Here is a 24,322-nt window from a genome sequence, read left to right as displayed (position 1 = left end):
GTTATATATTTAAAATTTTCTAACCTATTTTCAAAACTCAATATATAAAATACCTCAACCATGGACAAGAGCCTATCATTTGGGGATTAAATAATCTATAAAAAAAAAAAATGCTAATCCTCATGTCATATGTTGCCACAACTGGAACATCTGTGAGTACATTGGGTGGAGTGAAAGAATGAAGCAACTGCAATGATGTGTAATATTAGGACAAACACTACCCATATAAAATATGTAAAAAATTAGTGTAAGCAATGCCAATAGGTACAACTTTATATTCTTCAAAAAAGAAAATTAAACAAGAACCTATAGACCATCTGAAAGATTTTCTCAATTTCATTGATATAACTTTTTTATTTCTACATTTTTAAATAATAGTCTTGCCTATTAGCTATTTCTTCCTTTAATTATTCAAGTCTTCGTAAAACTCCTTCGATACATTCATTTCTTTTCAGTAGCACCACACTCAAATCTATATTGATGAAACTAGTTACCAAACAATGCATGTCAAAAAGTTGTTTCTGATTTCAAACGTTTTGGTTTGAACGCACATCCTTAAAGGTTCGGTCTTAGAATATTTTCGGTATTACTAGTTAGCGCGATAGTTTATAATTGAGGTAGTTGAGCTAGCGCATTGGATGGCAATATAATGTGCACAGTTCCATTAATCGTTCTCACAATCTACTCATTTCACCCACTTTCCATCTATTTTCATTGTAGCTTACACAAATTTCCTTCATTTAATTTGCTCCATGTCTTGTGGTGCCACGAGGTTATCAAGGCCATGTTTGCAATTAAAACTACAGTTGATGGAGAAATGTTGGAGCACATCAATGCAATGGATATATCTAAGAAAGCATGAGACCCATTCGCCTCACTTTTCTCAAATCAAAATAATGCAAGATTGCAATTTCTAGAGTGTCAATTGCTCAAAGGGAGATGACTATCAAACAGAACTTCACCAAAGTAAAAACTTTATGCCGTGAAATCTTCGAATTAGATTCTACTTCTGCTATTTTAGAATCAAGAATGAGGAGAATTATCATCCATGGTCTTAAACCTAAATATAGTTTTATTGCTGCTATTCAAGGTTCGGCAATTGTTCTTTGATTGACCAAGAAAGTATGCTTGCCAATCAAGAAACATTGGCTAAGCAAATGTCAGAGGTCACACTAAAGAGCAATAAGGAAGAAGTGCTCTTTAGTGGCCAAAGAAAAGGTCATTCAAAATATCAAAAGGAAGTAGGATAAAAAAGAGATGAAGAAACTCCAAAATGCTCTCAAGTAGGGGAACTAGTAAAACTAATCAAAATCAGGAGCATAGAAAAAAAGGATGAATGTTATAATTGTGGAAAGATAGGCCACTGTACCAGAGATTGTCGTCGAAAGAAAAAGGCAACAAAAAGCAACACAGTTACCTCCCAGACTGAAAGCATCAGTGAAAAAGCGTGGGATGCAGAGGCATGCTTTGCAATAGCAGATCCCAACCCACCAACCTATCCAATGTGGTGGAAAATGAAATGTTGGGTCTCCATGCAGAAGAGGTAAATTATGAAAATGATTGGAGATTCAGGTTGCTCTAACCACATGACAGGAAATAAGAGGAAGCTGCAAAAACACATGAGTACAAAGGAAGCCGAGTTGTTGTAACTACAAACAACTCGAAGTTGCCAATAGTCCACGTTGGCAAAACTATGATAATGCCTCGTTTCAATTCCAATCAAGTGGAACTGGAGAATATCAAGCCATCAGTTGGACACTTTCAAGTCTTTGGTTGTGTTTTATGTGTTTGTATTAGATCAACTGAGAAAGAAGTTTGACAAGAAAGCAATCAGATGCATCTTTGTTGGATATGACAACCAAAGAAAAGGGTGGATGTAACACCTGAACCCTCATAGGTTTTCCTTAGAGGGAGAGAAGAGTTTGAAGTTCAAGTTTTGGAAGGAAAAAGTTTAACTAAGTACCTAGACTATGCTTGGGAGGAAGAAAAATTTCTAAGTGTTGGAGGCATAGTAGTTTGGAGTTAAAATTTTGGCTAAGTGTCCAAATTGTGCTATGAGAATCAAGTTGGATTCATAGCATAGGAGAGGATGGAGAATCTTGGATGAGGTCAACACGTGGTGTAGTAGATGAAGCATGTTGAATGCATCCCAGGGGGAAGTTTTGGACAACTTTGGATGTTTAGGAGATATGGGAAGCTATGCTATGAGGTGAGTTAAGGGAACTATGCGTTGAACACTGGGATGGACGCATAGAGTGCCATGATGGACACATAAGGAAAGAATGATGGGCACATAGGGTATTCTGGAAGAGATTGGTTAAGGGTTGGACAACATAGGACACCACAAATGGAGGAAACCCTAAAGAGGGGAGTACTGGACACATAGATGAGGTGTTGAATGCATAGATGGAAGCTTGGATGCATAGATGGCCATGTGGGTGCATCAATGGGCGCATGCTTGGAGGAAAAAGAGAGACAAAGAGGACACACGACTATGCCTTGAGTTGAAGGAGTAAGCTATGCTTTGAGAAGAAGATAGAAACAAAGAGAGAAGGAAGAGGAAAAAGGGTTGGTGTGTGAGGTTGGAGTTGGGCGCACATAAGACTAGGGTTTGGCACATAGAAGATCTTGTGGATTTCATTTTGGATCTATGAAGTGCAAGATGGAAGCATTAGACAAACCTTTGGGAGGAAGTTACACCAAGGAAGCCCAAGAATCCTAGTGGACGCATGCCTAGAAGGGGGAATAGGTAAGGTGGGTGCATGCCCTTACTATAAGCCAAAGAGGGAACTATGGGGTAAGTAGGAGTCAAGTTGATATAGCTAAGAAACCATATGCCCAAAACTAGAGGACCATGAGTTGGAAACACTGTATGGGCGCATAAGAGGAGCTTGTTAGATGCATGTAGGGTTGCTAGTGAAGCAACCATGCACCCAACCTAGGTTAGTATACGTTGATTTGGAAACTTGGAGAGCAAGGTCGGATTGATAGCAAATAGGGTACGTGGCTTAGTCAAATAAAGCCTTGGTCGAGCCTAAGGTGAGGTGGATGCATTATAAGACATGCAAAAGGCCGAAATGACAACTCAAGGAGGGCCTACACATTGGACTTTGCATGGTGAAGACACCCTAAGCTCGCATGCAAGTAGGAGGTGTCAAGGACCCTTGTGCTGGACTTTGCATGGTACCGACACTTAGGATTTACATGCAAAACATGTGTCATGCATTTGTAGCCTAGGAAGGGTTACAAGAACACCTTTGAGGACCTATAAATATCCCAACAGAACTTCATTTCAGCTCACAACTCATTTCCTTTCAAAGAAGACTTAAAAGGAAAGTTTTAGGGAAAAATTAGGGTTTCGGGGTAGGGCCATGCATTAATCAAAAGGAGGCTATGGGTTGATCAGTGTTGTCATGCACCCAGTTGAGCCCATGCGTTGATTAGAGGAATTCCAGGGTTCCAAAAGGTGTTGTCATGCGTCCAGTTGCTTAGGGAAAGTCTGCCTCGTGTGCAACTGCTGTCCAAAAGTATACAGAGGCCTAGTTTCATATCAGTAAGAGTTGGTAAGCTAAGTTTAGGGTCAAGAAGGTATTCTAAGGTTATTTTAGCCCTAAACATGAGACTCTATGTTGATTATTGAAATTGTACAGGCTTGAGACCTAGGAAGGGAGAAGGGGGAACTAGGGAACTTGGGAAGAAAAGGAGATCCTTGCGAGCAAATTGTGAGTGGTATTTTTTTAAGAATTTATGCATATCTATATAAAACTTTATGCATATTTAGATGTATAACTAGCTTGAACGATGATAAGAATATGAGGCCCGAGATGGTCAAGGGGTCAGAAGACCTAGTTCCTGAGCTTGTGAAAGAACCTCACGGGACAGTAAGAGGGTCATGAGGGCCCAATTCCTGAGCCCGTGAGAGGAACCTCATATAGGATGGTCACAGGACCGACGGGTCTAACTTCTAAGCCTATAAGAGGGGGATCTATGTGTACATAGTAATAATAAAAGAGACATGTTTAACTATCTACCGCGTGTGTAGGTAGAGCAGGTAGCGGACTTGTTCGTGCCTGAGGTTTGAGTAGCAATCTCGCTATGTGGATATGCTATTGAGTTATTTGTCTCTAAAGGGTTGAAAGAGACCCTGTAAGTAGTTTACTACTCACTGGGCTTCCAACTCATTCTTTTCTTTTATGTTTTCCTTCGTAGATAGCATAAGAGTCCAGGTTGTTGTGAGAAGACGAAGTCTGCCACGAGTTAAATGTTTATATAGTAATTGTAAAGTTGGGATTGGATAAACGTTGTAAAACCCTTAAATCTATAATTCCTGTTAAATAGAAACAATAAGTTAATTCTATTTGTCTTTGATTAAATTGAGTTAAGACGAGTTAAGGTGAGATGGGCTGCAGATATCACAAAAGAGTGGTATTTGCTGTCCTCAAGCCTCCTTTGGGGTTCGAGAGGTGAGCTTGGGAAGGGATGTGACAGTGGAGATGTGTTGATCCTATCAGAGGACAATGCTATACATCAAGGAATGTGATATTTGATGAAGCATCATCATTATGGGCATCCAAATTAGAAAAGGCACCCAAAGATGAGAAGTCTTTTGAAGAAGGACCAGAAGAAGAAATAAGTCAAGTATAGCAAGCTCCAATAGAAAGAGAAGAAGAAGCCGATGAAGACGAAGAAGAGCAATTACGAACACAAAGTCTTTGGCAAAATGGAGTATGTAATCAAGAGCCACAATTACGAAGATCAACAAAACTAAGAAAACTTAATTCTAGGTGTATGAATGCAACAGAAAGGAATAAAAAAGAGTTTCTCTATGGCCTCCTCGTTTTAACAACAACATTTGAGGAGCTAACAACATACGAAGAAGCGTCAAAGAATATCCAATGGAGAAAAGTCATGGAAGAAGAAATTGACGCATTAAGAAAGAATCAAACGTGGGACTTGGTGCCGAAGCCTAAACATGTTAAACCCATATCTTGTAAATGGGTTTACAAAATTAAAAGTCGAGCAGATGGGACGATAGAGAGATACAAAGCTCGATTGGTGGCTTAAGGGTTTTCTCAACAGTATGGTTTGGACTATGATGAGACTTTCAGTCCTTTAGCAAAGCTCACCACTACTCAAGTCTTATTAGCACTTGCTGCTAATAAAGAATGGAAGTTGTGGCAGATGGATGTGAAGAACGCTTTCTTAAATAGAGAGCTAGATTGAGAAATATATATGGAGCAACCAAAAGGATTTGAGGATGAAACTCATCATGACTATGTTTGCAAGCTGAGAAAGGCTTTAGATGGTTTGAAGTAAGCACCAAGAGGCTGGTACGGAAAAATTGCAGAGTTTCTAGTTGAAAGTAGCTTTGCAGTAACTCCAGTAGATTCCAGCTTATTTGTCAAAGCTCAAGGCTCAAAGGTCATAATCATATTAGTCTATGTGGATGATCTAAGCATAACAGGAGACCACATAGAAAAAGTTCAACAAATAAAGCAAAATCTACTAGTCCGATTTGAAATGTAAGAGTTTGAAAACTAAAGCATTTCCTTGGACTAGAGGTGGAATGCTAAAAAAAGGAGTTGTTCCTTGGACATCAAAAGTATGTAAAGGATCTTTTGCAGATGTATGGCGTAATTGACTGTAAGCCAATATCTACACCAATGGAGGTTAATAAAAAGTTCTGCATGCATGAAGGTAAAGATCTTGCAGACTCAACGATGTATCGTCAGTTGGTAGGTAGTTTAATGTACCTTACATTAACAAAACCTGATATCTCATATTCCGTCGGAGTTGTAAGTCGTTAAATGCAGAATCCGTAGTTGCCTCATCTTGAAGCAATTCGAAGAATTTTACGATATCTAAGAGGAACAAGTGAATATGGCCTTTTTTTATAAGAAAGAGGAGGATTGGAAGTTAGAAGGCTTCTATGATGCTGACTATGCAGGAGATCATGATACACAATGGTTAACTATTGGTTACTTGTTCAAACTTGGTTGTGGAGCAGTTTCTTGGTATGGCAAGAGGCAAGAAACAGTTGCATTATCTACCACAGAAGCAAAGTAGAGGGTAACGACCATGACATCACAAGAGAATATGTGGATAAAGCAACTAATGAAGAATTTGCACCAAGCAGTTAATCATGCAGTGACTTTATATTGCGACAACCAATTTGTAGCTGAGAATCCAGTATTCCATACAAGGATCAAACATGTGTAGGAACATACCACTTCACTAGAGAAAAGGTACTTCAAAAGGAAATTGAGATGAAGCTAATAAAGACAGAAGATCAACTTGCAGATATATTCACAAAAGGGCTACCAACAAACAAACATGCAAAGTTTCGATAGTAGCTCAGAATGATTGAACGACCCAAAATAGTTAATATTGAGGGGGAGTATTAAAATATATAACAACACTAACTAGTCTAGAAGGTTCTTGAAATATCTACCATATGATATATGTAAATTAGTTTTTTACTAGAACTATGTTGTAGTATGAATAAATATCTCAAAGAAAAAAATCTAGAAAATTCTAGAACAACCTTAGGTTTAAGGAATTCTAGAATCCTTTAGATACAAATAAACCAAGAAATATCTAGATATTTAGAATCCAAGAATAATCTAGAGAGATTATTTTGTTTGGGTCCCAAGGTTCTCATGTCTATAAATAGGAGGTGTAGCTCCATTTGTAAGCCAAGCAAGCAAAGAGAGGAAGAAAAAAAGCAAGAAAGTCAGAGAGAAACTTGGAGTAAAAGGTGAGTAAATGTATCTTAAGAGTGAAAAAATATTCTCTCCAAAAGTGTCCATCCTTATAAGTTATTATTGTCTCTCTTCTTTTTGTGCCAATTTCTTAACGCTTTTCCCATTTCTTCATTTATCCAAAACACTTTATTGAAATACTTGATCTTAACATTATGATTGCTCATAGGAAAAGTATTCGTAATTGTACTAAATATCCTATAGCAAACTACCTTTCTTACCATAGTTTGTCTGATGATTATAGAGCTTTCACTTCTTGGATAACCCATTTGTTCGTCCCAAGGAATATGAGGCTCAAAATGATTCGAGTTAAAATTTAGCTGTTATAGAATAAATGAATGCTCTTAAAGAGAATGACACGTGAGATATAGTGGACCTACCAACAGATTAAAAAAAAAATAGTGGGATGCAAATGGGTGTTTATTATAAAGTGCAAAAATGATGGGAGAATTAAAATATACAAAGCAAGGTTAGTTAGGGCTTTACACAAACCTATGACATTGACTATCAAGAAACATTTGCCCTTGTTGCAAAAATTAATTCAATTAGAGTGTTGTTATCAATTGTAGTTAGTTTAGATTGACCACTTTTATAGCTTGATGTTAAAAAATGCTTTTCAACACTATAGGGTGATCTTGAAAAGGAGGTATTTATGAACTTAGCACCAAGTTGTGAAGTGAATGTTGGAACTTAAAAGGCGGCAAGTTAAAGAAATCTCTCTACGATCTTAAACAGTCACCTAGAGCGTGGTTAGAAAGTTTTGAGAAAGCTTCAAAGCCAAGCAAATCACACCATCTTCTATAAACACACTAGTCATGATAGGATGGTTGTTTTGACAATGTATGTTGATGATATCATTCTCACAGGAAATGATGAAGTTGAACTTAATTATTTGAAGAAAAAGTTTCCTAGGGATGGAATTTGTCAGGTCAAAACAGGACATCCTTGTAAATCAAAGATAATACATTGTTGATTTTTTGGAAGAGATAGACTGACTTGGCCACAAGACACCGACCACTCCTATTGAGTCAAATTTAAAATTCCAAGTTTCAATAAACATTGAGATAAAAGATAAGGAAAAATACTAAAGACTCATGGGAAGACTCATTTATTTATCTCACTCATCTAGATATTGCTTTTCAGTTAACATGGTAAACCAATTCAGGATGTTAATTGTGCAAGTAGCTTTTAGAATTTTCTAAAGAAAAAAACCAATTAGCATGGTTTACCTGCACAATCAACATCAATGTAAATTTATCTCACACTCGTCTAGATATAACTCATTTTTAGGCAGTTTGCAGAATCCTAAGATATATGAAAGGAACTCCAAGAAAAGACGTTATGTTTAAGAAACATGATCATTTACATGTTGAAATTTACATTGATGTTGATTGTGCAGGTAGCACCACCGATAAAAGTTCTACTTTTGGTTATTGTTCCTTTATTGGAAAAAATTTAGTTCCATGATGAAGCAAAAGACAAAGTGTGTTAGCTAGAAGTAGCATTGAAGCACACTTCAGGGCATTTGAATAAAAAGACTTTTGGAAGAATTTAGATTTAACCAAGTGACGCCTATACATGTCTATTGTGACAATAAGGTAGCCTTTTCCATACCTCACAATCTAATCCTTCATGATAAGATGAAATATATCAAAATTGATCAATATTTTATAAAGGAGAAGATTGATGTTGGAATGATTTGTACCTTTTATCTCCCAATCTTAGAGCAAATTGTTAAAATATGGACAAAAAGACTCCCAAAATTAAAATTTGACAAGTTAATTAGCAAGTTGGCAGTGGAAGGGAGAGTGTTGATTTATGCCTTAATTATATGCTGTAATTATATTGTGATTATTTTGGTAGGATCTTTTCCTTTCCTGTTTTCAGGTCTTCATTCTATTTAAGATTGACCTTTGTATCTTGGTAAAGTAAGAAAGTTGAGGAATAAAATAAATATATTTCCCAGTTTGCAGCAGTTTGTGATACTGATAACACCTTACATGCAAAGGTGGCTGATTAATAAAAGGATTAAGTGTTTTTGGTGGCCAATTCTTGGGTGCACTGCATCCTATGAGCCCTAAGGTGCCTTGGTATGTACTTTTTTGGTTTAGAGTAACATTCTTTCACACTCGTCTATCCCGTGGTTCGCTGTTTAAGATAGGCTTTACACGCAGGCTCAACTACATAGTTGGAATACCTTAGTCTTGACAACTTGTTTTCTTTGCAGATGAGCAGATGAGTCTTGTGATCACTTGTGCTTCAAGAACCCTTTTCGTACGTTTATTTGGGTAGAGGTGCTTGTTTGGAGCCAGTCCACCCATCAGATATCTTATTGGGATATGGAGCCAGTTTGGATATATCACATCAGTCCTGAGAAATGTTTGCATTGTTGGGTTTGAAGGTTCACTTGGTGTGTAGCCATCTATCCCTGGTGGGAGATGTAACATGTAACATCCCGCACATTTTTTAGTAACAATGTAATTTCAGTAACTTTATTATTTGAAATTTCAATAATCGTTATTAGTTAGAGGACATTTTTAGAATTTTGGACTTCAAGTGTAAGTGTGGGAATTTAGTTATTGGTGTGAAATTATTCAATTTGAAATTCAATTTGAAAATTAATGGTAGGAATTAATTTTCTTTTGAACGGAAATGAATTTAATAGTATAAAACGGAAAGAAATTTAATAGTATAAAACGGAAAGGAATTTAATAGTATAAAACAGAAAGGAATTAAATGTAATTATATTTATTTTTTTCGTTTTATTATTATTATTATTATTTTTTTTTAAAACCCTCTTTCCCTTTCTTCCTCACGCACCCGCCGGCATCCCCCTTCAATTTCTTCTTCCTCTAGCTGAGACCCTTGCCGCCACTCCAGCTGTCCTCGCTTGGCTTGTCACGTCCGGCCGACGATCTCTTCTTCAGCCTATCACAGCAACTAGAACCCATGGCCAGTCGCCAAAATTTTGGACCTTAGGAAAGATTTGAGCACTGGTGGAATTTTAAGGTAGAAGTGTGTTGTCAGGCATTGCGAAGGATTAAGTTGGGTTCGCAAACGAACTTAAGTTCAAAACTAATTTTGGACCAAGCAACATTTTGATTGAGGCATTTGTTTGAGAGATCGAAGGCAGTTTTGGAACAAGCTATACTTTGGGGCTTGATTCAAGATTCATCTAAGCGAGGAGAAAGATTAAATTGCTTGAAACTTAGGCATAATTTGAAGTAAGTAATCTTACTACTGGAACTGCCTACGGGCCAGACATTAGATGTATGCTAGCATGATAAATGAATGATATGGCAGAATAACAGCATGATGGTCTAATAGTACAGTATGACCAATGTATGTTTTGGTATCTGAAAGATTTATTTGTGCACATAGACACTTGAATGCTAGCATGAGATGGTATGTGATTCCATATGGTTGTATTTGATCTGTTGATGTTGAGGATTGTAAGACTAGTTACACGGATAATTTTGACTGTTCTGAGATTTAATGGACTGTTTAGAAAAGATATATGAGAATGTGATAATATGACTGAAGCATGTTAATGTATGAACATGATTTAGAATTTTATGGAATATATTAAAAGGACGATTGGGCATGACTCTAAATTATGAGTTAAGCGACACTACTACGGAAATGTCTTAAAGTTAGGTGAAAGTTGGAGCATTTTGTTGATGTGCTTGTTGTTGTGATTTATTATGAAAGTGTGTAAGTTATATGATGTATTATGAAATTTCAAATGTTTGATTGTTACATGAGTTAGTGCATGAAAGTGATGAACTAGGGTGGATCCACTAATACTAGATTAATTATGTATGTTGAGGTTAACTAGCCTGACCTTGATCAAGAGATTTTAGAGGATGCATGATTAGGTGAATGTTATATGTAATATGAAGTTAGATGCTATCTCTTTTCTTTCCAGACTATGTGACTGCAAGAAAGTGATGCATGTCTAAAGGCGCTAGTACATGAAAGAGACGTACTAGGGCTGGTGTGTATGAAAGTGATACATACCTAGAGAGTACTGGGCTGTACAAAAGAGGTACATACTCAGTGGGTTATGTGTATAAGAAAGAGGTGTATACATAACTACATGTACAAAAGAGGTATATATTCAGTGGGTTATGTATATACGAAAGAGGTGTATACATAACTAGATGTACGAAAGAGGTACATATTCAGTGGGTTATGTGTATACGAAAGAGGTGTATACGTAACCATGTGTACGAAAAGAGGTACACATTAAGTGAGTTATGTATATTGAAAGAGGTGTATGCATAACCATGCGTATGTAAGAGATGGTGTTTCCTTCGGGATTCACCAAAGGTTGTGGGTCTACGAGACTTACTAGAGGTATGGACATACTAGGATAGGACTCAGTTCCCCTTCTTGTTTTCATGTATATATGTGTTCTCATGAGGATAGAGCAATTTATTATGTTTCACCAGAGGTAGGTATCTTAGAGACATAGATGCCAGTGTAACGGTCATGCTTGTCCAGGGCCTGTTGCCCATGCCGCATGCCCAATCCAACCCCCTTCTAGCATATTTTCATGTCCTGTATTGTATTAGTTTAGTTAGTTAGCTTGCTTTCTTTACATTTTCATTGTAAGTGACCACTCGCCCTTTTGCATATGCAAGGGCGCCAGTTGGCTTTTTGTTCAGAATGCACATATATGGGATAAGACTAAACCATCATTTCCTCATACCCGGAGTAGTACTCTATAAAGCCGTTGTTGTTGCTTATTGCTTTCTAGTCTACTACAATCTTTCTTTCTTTATTCACACTCACAAATCTTCTTACGAAAACCTTTTCTCCAAACCCGTTTTCTAAAACCGTTTTCCCTAAAACGGGGTGGAGGTTGCAAGAGGCACTCGGTGTGCCATCGGCAGTCCGTAATCGAGTTGGCTGGCTTGTTCGTGAGCGGGAACAAGTGCCGCACAATCGCTAAGAGAAGCTTCCGAAAGAGCGATTGTGACAGTTTGGTATCAGAGCCAAGTTGGCTTATAGAGGGAAGATCAGTGATCATTGTCGGCGACGAAGAACTTGAACAAGTCCGATTGTGGACAGATTGGTAGAGATAGAAGAAAAATGCTCTACTGAGAGAGGTCCAGATAATGTTTCGTTTCCCTTGAGACTCGGCTACAAGAAGTTGCCGAGAAAGCCGATGGAATTGATGCGGTGGTAGGCCGCCTAGACGGATTACCCGCAGAGAATTAATGATGAGGGTAGAGACCCTCGAGACCAAACAGTACGGTCCGGCAACTTTGAAACGAGGCAATAGCTCCTCGGGTTCTGTTGCCACCATAGAGGAGCGTGTCGAAGAGCTGGACAGCTCCCAAAAAGCAATAACTTCAGATGATAACCGACCTATCTGAAGACTTTCGATCGGCCCAGGATGCTCGTCAGAGCCGAGATAGCGGATGTGAGTGCGAGGGTGAATCTCACCATCCGAGCGGTAGGGAACCAAGCCCCACCTGGGGGCGCAGTGCGGGTAAGCCGAATAAAAAATCCCAGAACCAAAACCCTTCTGTGGGGTGCGAGAAGCGAAAGCCCTGGAAAAATTTTATCTTCGACCTTGAGGCAATAACTTTCAAGGCGACGAACACAGTGACTGAGAGTCGAAAGTCACAATAGCAACGATGCATCTAATTGAAGATGCAAAACTGTGGTGGAGATCACGATTTACAGACATACAGGAAGGACGTTGCACTATTGATACTTGGGATAGATTGAAACAAGAACTTCGTTCACAGTTTCTTCCTGAAAACTGTTTGAGATCTTGGCTCGACGAAAACTCAGAAGCTAAAGCAAACAAGTAACATCAGGGACTACGTAAAACAGTTTGCAGGACTCATGTTGGACATACGAGATATGTCCGAAAAAGACAAGGTCTTTTGCTTTGTGGAGGGGCTGAAACCGTGGGCAAAAGCAAAAACTATTATGAACAGAGAGTACAGAATCTCCCCTCTGCCTATGCGGCAGCTGAACGACTATACGACCTTAGCACTGACTCACAAGATGTGAGGAAGCAATCAACTTCCTCAAATGAGGAAAATAGAAACAGCCGTTCCAGCCCTCCCAGGTCTGGGGGAGGAGACAAGACACCAGGGGACCGTAAATCATCCCAACCGAGATCAGGAAACAACTGGCGGGGGCCGCCACAACAGCATAACAATTACAATCGCCCCCTGTCTGTTTTCATATGTAGAGGGCCACACAGGGCGCGTGAATGTCCAAATCAAACCGCGTTCAGTGCTTTTCAAGCCACATTAGCCTCTACCTCCGGAGACGAGGCCGAACTAGAGGAGACGGTAACCGAGCCAACAGCAAAAAATTGAGAATCCCAGGATGGGGGCATTGAAATTTCTGTCTGCACTCCAGAAGAATATGGGAAAGGCGACGGAGCCACTAGAGAAAGGTCTCATGTATGTGGACGCTTGGGTCAACCAAAGATCGGCCAAAACCACTTATGGTTGACTCTGGGGCTACCCATAACTTCATGGCGGAAACGGAAGCTCGCCGCCTGAACTTGAATTGGGAAAGAGATGCAGGAAAGATGAAAGCTGTGAATTCCACAGCCCTACCAATTTCGGGGATAGCGAAGAGAACTCCGTAAAGTTAGGAGACTGGAAGGGGCCTCGTCGACTTCGTGATTGTCAAGATGGATGATTTTGATGTGGTACTGGGGATGAAAATCCTACTTGAACATAAAGTCATACCAGTGCCCCTCGCCAAATGCTTAGTCATTACCGGATCTACACCGACCGTAGTCCAAGCAAGTATCAAGCGGCCAAATGGAGTGAGAATGATCTCAGCCCTCCAATTGAAAGAGGGCCCGGCCACGACGAACCCACGTTCATGACCATCCCAGTAGAATCGGTTGGAGTCCGCTGAGGAGGAGATCCCCCAAGACGATCTATTTGTCTTGAAGAGTATTCGGGACGTCAGGCTGAGAAGCTTGCCCAAGTCCCTACCCCCATGAAGGGGATTGACCATGAGGTCGAGTTGTTGCCAGGGGCAAAGCCGCCTACCTAGAAAGAGCATCAAGGAGAGTGAAGAAATGGGCTGGTAAGAAGCAGAGGGCCCTTGAGTTTCAAGCTGGGGACAAGGTCCTGATCAAGCTACGACCGGGACAGTTTCAGTTCCGAGGCCAGAGAGACCAACGGCTAGTAAGAAAATACGAAGGTCCAGTGGAGGTAATTGAGAAGGTCGGGAGAACCTCATATAGGTTCAGTTACCCTCATGGATGAAGATTCATTCTGTCATCGGTGTGGAATTCCTGAAGCCCTATCATCCCGAACCCGAGGATGGACAGCGGAACATGCTAAGGCGCCCATCAGTCACGATGAAAGAGTTTTGCTGAGAAAGAAGTTGCACAAATCTTGGGTAAACGTACGCGCCGTAGTGGAAGACCCAGACGAGAACTGACAGAGTTCTTGGTGAAATGGAAGGATCTCCCCGATGAAAAGATCAGTTGGGAGCGGGCCGAAGACTTGAAGAATGCGGCTCCGGCCATCGCAGGTTTTGACAAGGTCGGTTGACGGGGACGTCAACCAATTAAGTGGGGGAGAATGTAACGGTCATGCTTGTCCAGGGCCTGTTGCCCATGGCCGCATGCCCAATCCAACCCCCTTCTAGCATATTTTCATGTCCTGTATTGTAATAGTTTAGTTAGCTTGCTTTCTTTACATTTTCATTGTAAGTGACCACTCGCCCTTTTGCATATGCAAGGGCGCCAGTTGGCTTTTAATGGAAGGATCTCCCCGATGAAGAGATCAGTTGGGAGCGGGCCGAAGACTTGAAGAATGCGGCTCCGACCATCGCAGGTTTTGAACAAGGTCGGTTGACGGGGACGTCAACCAATTAAGTGGGGGAGAATGTAACGGTCATGCTTGTCCAGGGCCTGTTGCCCATGGCCGCATGCCCAATCCAACCCCCTTCTAGCATATTTTCATATCCTGTATTGTATTAGTTTAGTTAGCTTGCTTTCTTTACATTTTCATTGTAAGTGACCACTCGCCCTTTTGCATATGCAAGGGCGCCAGTTGGCTTTTTGTTCAGAATGCACTATATGGGGATAGACTAACCATCATTTCCTCATACCCGGAGTAGTACTCTATAAAGCCGTTGTTGTTGCTTATTGCTTTCTAGTCTACTACAATCTTTCTTTCTTTATTCACACTCACAAATCTTTCTTACGAAAACCTTTTCTCCAAAACCCGTTTTCTAAAACCGTTTTCCCTAAAACGGGGGTGGAGGTTGCAAGAGGCACTCGGTGTGCCATCGGCAGTCCGTAATCGAGTTGGCTGGCTTGTTCGTGAGCGGGAACAAGTGCCGCACAATCGCTAAGAGAAGCTTCCGAAAGAGCGATTGTGACACCCAGCTTGACCCCAGTAGTGGGGTTACTTACTAAGTATTTTTAACTCATTCTTTCTCATGTTGTTTCAGGTAAGGGTAGAGATGCACCGGCGATGGACAAGCGGAATTCGTGATCGAGCCACTGGGATTAGTTTTTACGCTTCCGCTCATGAGATTTAAAGTTCTTTTCATGTTCCTCTTAACTTTTAGTTTTGATGCTTAAAACTTACTTTTAAAGATTTGTTTTTCAGACTTATTTATTGTTCTTTATGATTTATGGGTACCCTACTATTGTTTTAGTATTTAAATTTAATGAAAGATTTTTTAACTTACCTTATTTAATTAGCATTTATTTCACCATAATCGAGTGTCGTTTTGAGTTCCATGCATGCATGTATTTAGTAATGGCCTAACTTAAGTCCTAGGGGGTCGGGTCGTTACATAACATCCGGGTTCATCCCCCGTTATCCTTCAAGCTATTAAGTCAGTGATGCTTTTAGACTTTTTTCCCCTTGTCATCTATTTTTATAATTGCTTTGCTTAGGCTGGGAACTATTTTTGGCTTAATATGTCTTGTTCTGTGTCTTTAACCCCAAACTATGAACCCTCCGCAAAAAGATAAGTATACGCTCTTGGAATTGTAATGTTCTTAGAGTTCCTTTTTGTACTTTTTTATTCCTCATACTATCTAGTGTAAAAGTTAAACTAAATTAAAAAAATAATAGAAACACATTTAAGTGTCAAAGATTCTTTAAAGTACATCTATGACATTCTTTAATTGACATTTCTATATCAATCGGTATAATAATCATTTTTCATTCGCATCATCAATTGCAAAGGAAAAATTTTAGAAATGTGTTTGTATTATAAGTTGAAGCATTCGTAACATTGGTATTTCAAAAACTTTATAAATATATTCTTTTAGTACAACAACTACAGAGTGGAGGATTGAACCTCCGACATCTAAGGACGAAGGTAATACCATTGAACAAAATAACTTTTGCAACTTTCTAATAATTAATAACTCTTCTTTATATTTTAAAATTAAATTTATAATCATACTATGAATAAAATAAATAACAACACTTTACTATTAAATCAGGGGAGATTTTTAAAAATAGAAAAATAAGAGAAACTATTTACATAAAATAACAAAATTTTAATCTTTTTTTTATAGAGGCTAATAGAAGTTTATCAGTGATAAAAACTTATAGAAGTCTATTATTGATAGACGACTATCAATGTCTATCAGTTTTTTTTTTTTTTTTGTTATTTTTATAAATAGTTTAATATTTTTTCTATTTGTAAAATTTTTCCTTAAATCATTCCATATAAGAACAAATTTGGAACATTCAAAACTTAAGACAATGCCATCTATTTATTAATACTTTTCTTTAATCTACTTTTCAAAAGGAAACTCTAGCCAAATTTTATCTCTACTATCTACTTCAAAAGTTTGAATAAGATTTATTTCTATGAAAAAATTATTTTAAACGTAAAAATACTGTCGAAATACACAACTCTAATAAGCTTAATTTATAAAAAAAAAATATATAAAACCAAAAACAGAATAGACAGGACAGTTTGTTAAAAAATCTTACGTTTAGATTGAAGACGTAAGATTACCTGTTAGTGTGATCTCAAGGTTTTGGTCTCACTTTGCAAAAAGCCACCGTGAATTTGGCAAATGTATATCAATGACCTACAACTTGAATCCAATGACATGCTGAGAACAAAATTAATTGACCCTTAAACTGTAATAAATTAATTGCTCTTGATCAAGGAAGCTCGAGACATTCTCTTTTGAGCACTAACAAAAAAAGAAATAAAAACAACTTTTGAGTATAAATGAATTAGTGCATGTTTGAGAGTGATTTTGGAATTGTTAAAACCATTGTTGTTATGTTTAAAATCACTTCGAACCCACCTTTGATCACTCAGAGTTAATTTAATATTTAATTTTACACTTCTAAATGTAATTTTCATCTAATCAATTTTGGTTTCTGAATCATTAAAATCATATTTCCTAGAAATCATATTTCCTAGTGATTTTAAAAATAACAAAAGTGATTTTAACCATTTTCGAATCACTCCCAAACATGTCCTAAGATTTTTCCGTAATAATGAAGTGAAGAGGATAAAAGAAGCTAACGTACGTTGTTCGGCAAATGCATTTTGCAATGAAATTTTGTACTGCATTGATTACAATCCGATGAAAGGGTGAGCTGAGGATGATGTAAAATTGTTGAAACAAATTGAACAAGTTAGGATTTGAATCTCATATTATAATACATTCACATATCATATAAGATAAAGAAGAAAATTTGAGATACACAATTTTTGGTACCTGGCTAAGGAACTTAGTTGGTAGCTCATCTGAACATCTCTTTTGATCTAGACTGTTGAATTCCTATAATACTCCGATAAACGAAATAGAATACAGAATATTTGAAAGTTCAGAGACCAAAAATAGAATAAACATGAAAGTTAAAAGTATCAAAATATGAAATATTTTAAATATGCTATTGCAATTATATGGGACAAAATGAGGCTCACCCTGGAGTCAGTTGTTCCATTCTTACAATCCACAAAGACATCACATTCTTCATTATTTGAGAGTATCTGTATCTGTATGAAGGAACTTAGAACTCAAATCATGCAAATTTTTCAGAAAATAAAGGGTTCAAATGCTATGAGTTTTACAACCTTATCAAGTGGCCGAGCTTTAAATTTTTCAGCTTTTACACATTTCTCTTGTTTCATATCATGGAGAGGATTTGGTCTGTTGCATGTGAGAATAGCTTTTGTAAGATAACAACAATATTAAAGAATAAATGATAGACATGAGTAACACCTTCCCGCCAATTAAAAGATAACAAATAAAAATGAAAATACTGGTAGATTTACAACTCTACAGGCATTCACTTGCAACTAACTGAGAATCACAAAACCATTGTTAAATAATACATTCTCAAATGAGCAAACTATGTAGCGTAATAGAAAAAGTTAAAACTTAATTAATCTCACTAATAAATGCTACTACTAGGGGTGTTCATGGTCTGGTTTTGGGCGAAACCGTAGACCGAGCTGAAAAACTTGATTTTCTAGTCTTAAGGTACCACAGTTTCAATTCTAAAACTGAGCCGTCCTAGATTAGTTTAAATCGGTTCAGTTCTATAACAACTGATTAATTTTTTGTCAGGAGAGCAAAATGAGAGGGAGAAAAAAGATGTGGAGGTGTCGGCGAAGCTTGTGTAGCGGAAAAAGCTTTAAACAACGTCAGGTAATGCCTACGCTAGCGTGTGACAAGTGTGGACCTGGTGGATTGGTGGTGGCTGCATGGCGTGGTGACAACGTGGGTTAGTTAGATCTTAGGATTTAAATTGACACAACGGTGACATGGGTGGATGCTAGGTTGGATCTTAGGTTTGAGTCTTGAAAGAAGATGAAGAAGAGAGGGAGGTTGGAAATCTGAAGTTTGAAAAAATAATAGAGAGATAGGGAGTATGGGTGAATGAGAAGAGACACTTGGGAGAATGGGAAGAGAAGAGTCAGTAGGAGACTTGGGAGAATGGGAAGAGATATAGGCCATTATAAGGTTTGCTTTTTTTCAGAAAATTTTAAATGCTAACCTCACGTGAATGAAAAGGAAAAAGGGTTGGGGATTAAGATATGGACATATAGGTCTCCCTTACCGCCTACTGTCTTCGTATAAATGTAACAGACCAGAGGACCAAGTTCTCGTCATGAACCAGTGACTTCTGATCTAAGTTTTCAGTTTTAATAATCATTATTTCCAATCCTTATCTTATAATAGAAATGGAATCTTTAAGAGAGTGGTGCATGCTGAATAAGTGCAATATGCCTCATACGAGCCTAAGCGAGGCATGCCCACACTTTTTAGGACTTTTTAAGACAGTGATGCCGATTAAGTTTTCCATATAGAAGAGTTAACAACAATCTTACCCCTAGAATTTTTTAATGTATAGTCTACGACCACAAGTTGATCCTATAGGCCTTAAGTAGGCCTAAGTCATTCCCAGGCTCAAAGGGGTGGTGCAGAAAGAATTAAGGAAATCTTTATTAATTGGTTGAAATGGATCGGAGCCATATTATAAGCTACCCGGTGGCCAGTTTCAGATAATGCAAATGATGGTTAGTCAAGCTGAGCTAACAAAAACTAGAATATATATGATAATCCTTAAAATGTCGAACAAGAGTCTAAAAAGGAAAACTTACATTATAGTCAAATACGATTAACCTCTAGATTCCAAGATCACTAATACGATCACCAATAATTTATACAAACTCTAAGCAGTATAAATATGCTTCATAGTTACTAAAACTATAATTATTAATTAAATCTTCAGAGTAAAGGCCTTTTACATTATAAATTTACAATTGCTGAAAGATCTACCTCAATTACCTTCTTGTGCAGTTGTTTTCACTTCGTGAATTAGATACATAAGGATTACTTACCTGCAATAGTTGGAGTGTCAGTGCTACAGGAAATTTTAGTAACATTTAAAGGAGAAACATAACATTTTCAAATTGTTTACAACAGACTCAACCAAGACCGCTTATTTACCACTAACATACCAGCTTAAACATCATAGGCTGAAATGCGTACAAACATAAATGGTTACCAATACCATCAGTAAAACAGTCTGATAGCTTACATCATATGTGTGCTGGGCGGCCCTCTCTGATGTCTTCAGATGAAACACCTAAAACAATCAAATAAAATCAATCAATAAAATTATGGTACAGAATACTCGCCTATTGGAGTAAAATAAAAATTTCCATCAAGGTGCTGGTACAAACATTAGCTCAATAAATGAAAACAATACATGCTCAAACAAATTACTTGAAATTCAGGCATTTGTGGAATGCTCTTCTTTGGTGGGAGCAAAGTAGGAGCCTCAAGGATCTGTAAAACCAAAAAAGTCCAATAATTTTTTTTTTTTTTAAAAAAAGTACACAAAACTTGTCGGTAAGAGAGTGAAAGAGACTAATCTCTAAGATAAAAGTAAATAAATAAAAAAAATAAAACAACTGACATCATTACAAACATAATCAAAAGTCAAGCTACAACAAAATAGGAGAAACAAGAGAAACTTAAAGAAACAAATCTACGAAGGTATAATAAAAGCAGCCCAGTTGCAAGAGATATCTTGGATTGAAAACCCTTCAAACTTCTTTAGCACCACGAGGAAGATTTTAACCAAGTTGAGTTAAAAAAAAAAAAAAAAAAGTTGTTATAATATCATATAAACAATGAAGTACATCTTATATGAATAAATAGCATTTAAGGTAAAAGAAATTGTGCCAAACACTACAACAATACTAACTTTTCGGTTCAGCGGGCGTGCTTTAAAGTTAGAAGCATTCAGTTTATCATTTTCAATTGCTGTTGCGTTGATTTTAGACCTGAAATTCAGAACTTGCAAGATGATGCCATCAGCTTGAAGCACAAGTTACTGTATGCTGAATGTGTTTAAGAAAACACAAAGAAAAAAATGCTTTATTTCCGTTCAAAGCTAACTACCTGCATCTTTGTGCCCTACTTGCTGTCTCCAGGTTGGGCTCTTTAGGTATGGTAGGTCTAATTCTAGTAACAGGTAGATTAACTTCTGAAGCAACCTGCAGTAGCTATAAGGGTTAAATTCTAGTGTATGAACGAACTAAGAACAGAGATTATATGTTGATTCAGGCCTCAATTGTTGACTTTATGCCTTAATTATTTGTACATTGTATTTATTTGGATAGGATATTTTCCTTTTTAGTTCTAGGTCTTTCTTCTATTTAAGATTGACCATTGTATTATTGTAAAACAAGAAAGTAAGGAATTATTTAATAATATTCTAACTTTACCAGCACCATATTACCGTAATGATAAGTTTTCATGAGCACAAGTATGATATATTGAATGAAGATGCATTGAAAACTAATTTAAATGAACTATTACTATCAATTCCAGTTTCCAGGTAGACAGCACGTACCTTTTTAGATACCTTGCGTAGTAAACTTGTTTGACGTATCAAACATGGGATCTGCAGCAAAAGGTTAAAAATTACTTAAAAACTTGTGATATCAATAGACTCACTCTGCAGGTTTGATAGGCTGGAACATCATAACTGCCAGTTCTGCAAAAGCAGATTAAAGATAAATAATTTCCACGGAATCCCTCTCCTTTTTGTCTCTCTCTCTCTCTCTCTCTCTCTCTCTCTCTCTCTCTCTCTCTCTATCTATCTATCTCTATAGACCTCATTTAATATTTTAGGAAAAAATTACTCAAAAAGTTGATAATAAAAAAGGAAATTCCAAGATGAATGTAATCAAACCACTCAAATATGCTTGATTTATGATGTTACAAAGTGGGAGAGGAAACGAAGAAAGAATAACAATGATTAGATGGAAACAATATGCCAATCAGAAAATACAAGTCTTGGAAATTGGACAGCACTCTAGAATCCCATCAGTTAAGTCTTAGTATCCTTACCAACATCTTCAAATCTTGTTTAAAATGTTGTCAGTAATAGATATGAATGCAAGAGAAACAGATAACAATAATTACTAAGGGGGTAATTAAACCATCTAAATGAATGGGTCTCAAAACCTCTCAAGCTAACACAGGAAAGATCGCCACATTATTAGAAAGAATATTTGGTTTGAAGTTTTAATACTGGCTTCTTCTCTCTGGAACAAAAACTAATGTTTCCTTCCCTTTCCCTCTATAAAGACAACCATATATGTAGGAGACTTGTAGAATACCAAATCAAAATAATAATAACAATAAATGTAGAAATAGAAACTTCCACACACATTGGAAAAATAACCAGCCTCCAACTTTTGCCTTTTGGTAGCATGACTAACATTCAATGAAGAGCGCTGAGAACTGGTCTCTATACTATTGCTCAAGCTGAACTGAAATCTAGGAAACATTAAAAAATGATGAGTGAGTATAAAATTGAAAAGAACATAAAATGAACGGTAAAAATAACTAATGCTTATGCAGAAGGTCATTTGGAGAGCTCACAGAGCCCTTCTTTCACCAGAACACGTTCCACAATAATGAATGAGCAACAACTACTAACTATCCTGATATAACCTACCTTCATGAGTGGAATGGGAAATGATCCCATCATATCTCAAGAGAAAGTCTTGAAGATACTGCAGACATCATTAATGCCAATCAAAATAGTATTTAAAATATGACCATCACCTTCGCAGAACCGTGTTGGAATGTACTCCTCGGGGTTGATTTTGCTTGGCCAAATAGCTTGCAGTTGGTTTCATAAAAGTTGAACACCTTGGTAGATTTACCTTGACAGTAGACTTCAAATTAACTCCTAGAATATCGTGAGCCAGTAAGGATGGGAGTTAGAGGTTTGAAAATATTTGGAGAAACTTCCAAACAGGAGAATAATTCTAAGTTTCTAACTGAATGAAATACAATACAAGAATAATCTGCAACTCCTTTAGAGGGTGTTTGGCTTGAGGAGTTGGGGGAGTAGGAGTTGAGGGGAGTGGAGTTCTTGTTTGGCCTAAGAAGTTTGTGGGTCCCGCTACTAAAAAAAATCAATTTTATACCTTAGTATTAGTAAATCCTTATACGGTGGGCCCCAAGAGTTCACAACTTCCCAGACTTTATAACTCCTTAAAATTCACAACTCCACTCCTTGCTCCAAACCAAAAAACCTTAGCCACCTAGGTGACAAAATATACAAAATCCCACCACAGGTGAACTATACAAAACATAAATACATGGGCCTTATACACCTTATACGATTCATACAAACTGTCTTAACAGAAAAAGGAAAAAGGATCCAAACTTTCATAATGGTGGTATGGCTTGCAGGGGTTTTCTCAACCACACCAAAAGATTTAAGATCGACATTTTTCCACCATCATATTAATCGTTAAGTATTAAAATAGTACTTCCAGCACAACATATTGACGAGGTTGAATCCAACTGAACGAATAATAAAAGAAGACATGCACATTATACCTGGATCATTCTCATTAATCTCAGAATTTTCATGGTCATCCCAGTTATTCTGGACATCCTTGAGTTCCATAGAGGTGCACTCCGCTCCAACCTCTTCTTCCCCATTCAGTTTTACGACGAATGCTAATAGAGAAAAAACAAAAAAAAAAACAAAAACAAAAAACAAAAAACATACTATCAGATTTAACATGAACGACCAATTAAATTTTGATCTAATCTGCAAAATCATTTGATTCTATTCCCACGATCACCACAATGCACTAAAAACTATTCCAAGAGAAAACGGCGTCCTAAAAAATCCAAAAATCAAATACCGCAGAACAGAATCATTCCATAACATGAACATTTATAACAGATATCAAAATAACATCGAAATCATGAAGAGACAAATGATGAATAAGAAAACGAAATACTTACGAGAAGGTGGATAGGTTCCAGCAAATTTAAACCAATCCTCGGCTTCCCTAATCTCCTTCTCTGTCTCGGGACGAGTGAAATCATAATACATAGCCACATCAAACTCGTAATCCAAATCAATCTCCTCCCAAACAAATGGCTTGTCAGTAACCTCTTCCATTTCTTCATCCGTCTCCATCTCTTTCTCCATGGATATTGAACGTCGCTCGCCCGTTTCTCTCTTATGATAAACGACGAATGAAGCAGGAATTTTCTTTTTGTTCTTCACAGAAACACGCAACCAAAACAGAACAACAAACAATAAATATTTCTACAACATTCTATCACCTCGAATCTCTCCGCTGTCCGCGAGAAAAACCTGCGGACATTCGGTTCAAAAGTGGGGCGAAACATCAAATAGCGATGATCGATAAGGGGAAAAGAAAGAACATATAGAGAAAGTCAGAATGATGGGTGATATTGGAAGGAATGCGTGTGTGTGTGTGTGTGTGTGAAGTGGAAGTAGCCGGAGCTAGTGTTTGGAAGAGGAAGCCATAGCCATGGAAGGAAGGAAGGAATGGAGGAAGGAAGGAGAAAGAAGAATGGAATTGGTGGCGGGCAATTTCATAAACTGCCGCCCGATGGCATACGCAAGTTTTTTTTTTTTTCTATTTTTTTTTTCCTTTTTTAAATTATTATTATTATTTGTTATTTATTATTTATTTGAATTCGTGAATCCCACGACCGGAAATTACATTGTCCAGTCAGATCACAAGGACACAACTGC

At 37.5% G+C, this 24,322-nt stretch overlaps 1 protein-coding gene and 1 long non-coding RNA gene across 2 annotated transcripts; one reads left to right on the top strand and one right to left on the bottom strand.

Annotated features, from left to right (window-relative positions):
* Positions 1-51: 51 nt before the first annotated feature.
* Positions 52-24,322, bottom strand: LOC120077612. Its single transcript, XM_039031551.1, has 16 exons — positions 23,557-24,322; positions 23,140-23,262; positions 22,354-22,480; positions 21,954-22,062; positions 21,131-21,181; positions 20,677-20,771; positions 20,480-20,558; positions 19,996-20,058; positions 19,808-19,855; positions 19,555-19,607; positions 17,835-17,910; positions 17,685-17,756; positions 17,476-17,538; positions 17,285-17,353; positions 16,755-16,830; positions 52-187 (listed from the first exon to the last, which is right to left on the bottom strand). Exons 1-15 carry the CDS (start codon positions 23,744-23,746, stop codon positions 16,783-16,785), a joined length of 1,266 nt encoding a protein of 421 aa, XP_038887479.1. The 5' UTR covers positions 23,747-24,322; the 3' UTR covers positions 52-187; positions 16,755-16,782.
* LOC120077613 lies at positions 6,698-9,323 on the top strand. Its single transcript, XR_005481793.1, has 2 exons — positions 6,698-6,757; positions 8,161-9,323. It is a non-coding gene; the product is annotated as an uncharacterized LOC120077613 (long non-coding RNA).

The sequence above is a fragment of the Benincasa hispida genome, chromosome 5 (assembly GCF_009727055.1).
Source record: "Benincasa hispida cultivar B227 chromosome 5, ASM972705v1, whole genome shotgun sequence".
In the NCBI taxonomy this organism is placed as follows: domain Eukaryota; kingdom Viridiplantae; phylum Streptophyta; class Magnoliopsida; order Cucurbitales; family Cucurbitaceae; genus Benincasa; species Benincasa hispida.
Note: the sequence above shows the minus strand (reverse complement) of the source record. Positions and strands in the feature narration are given on the sequence as shown.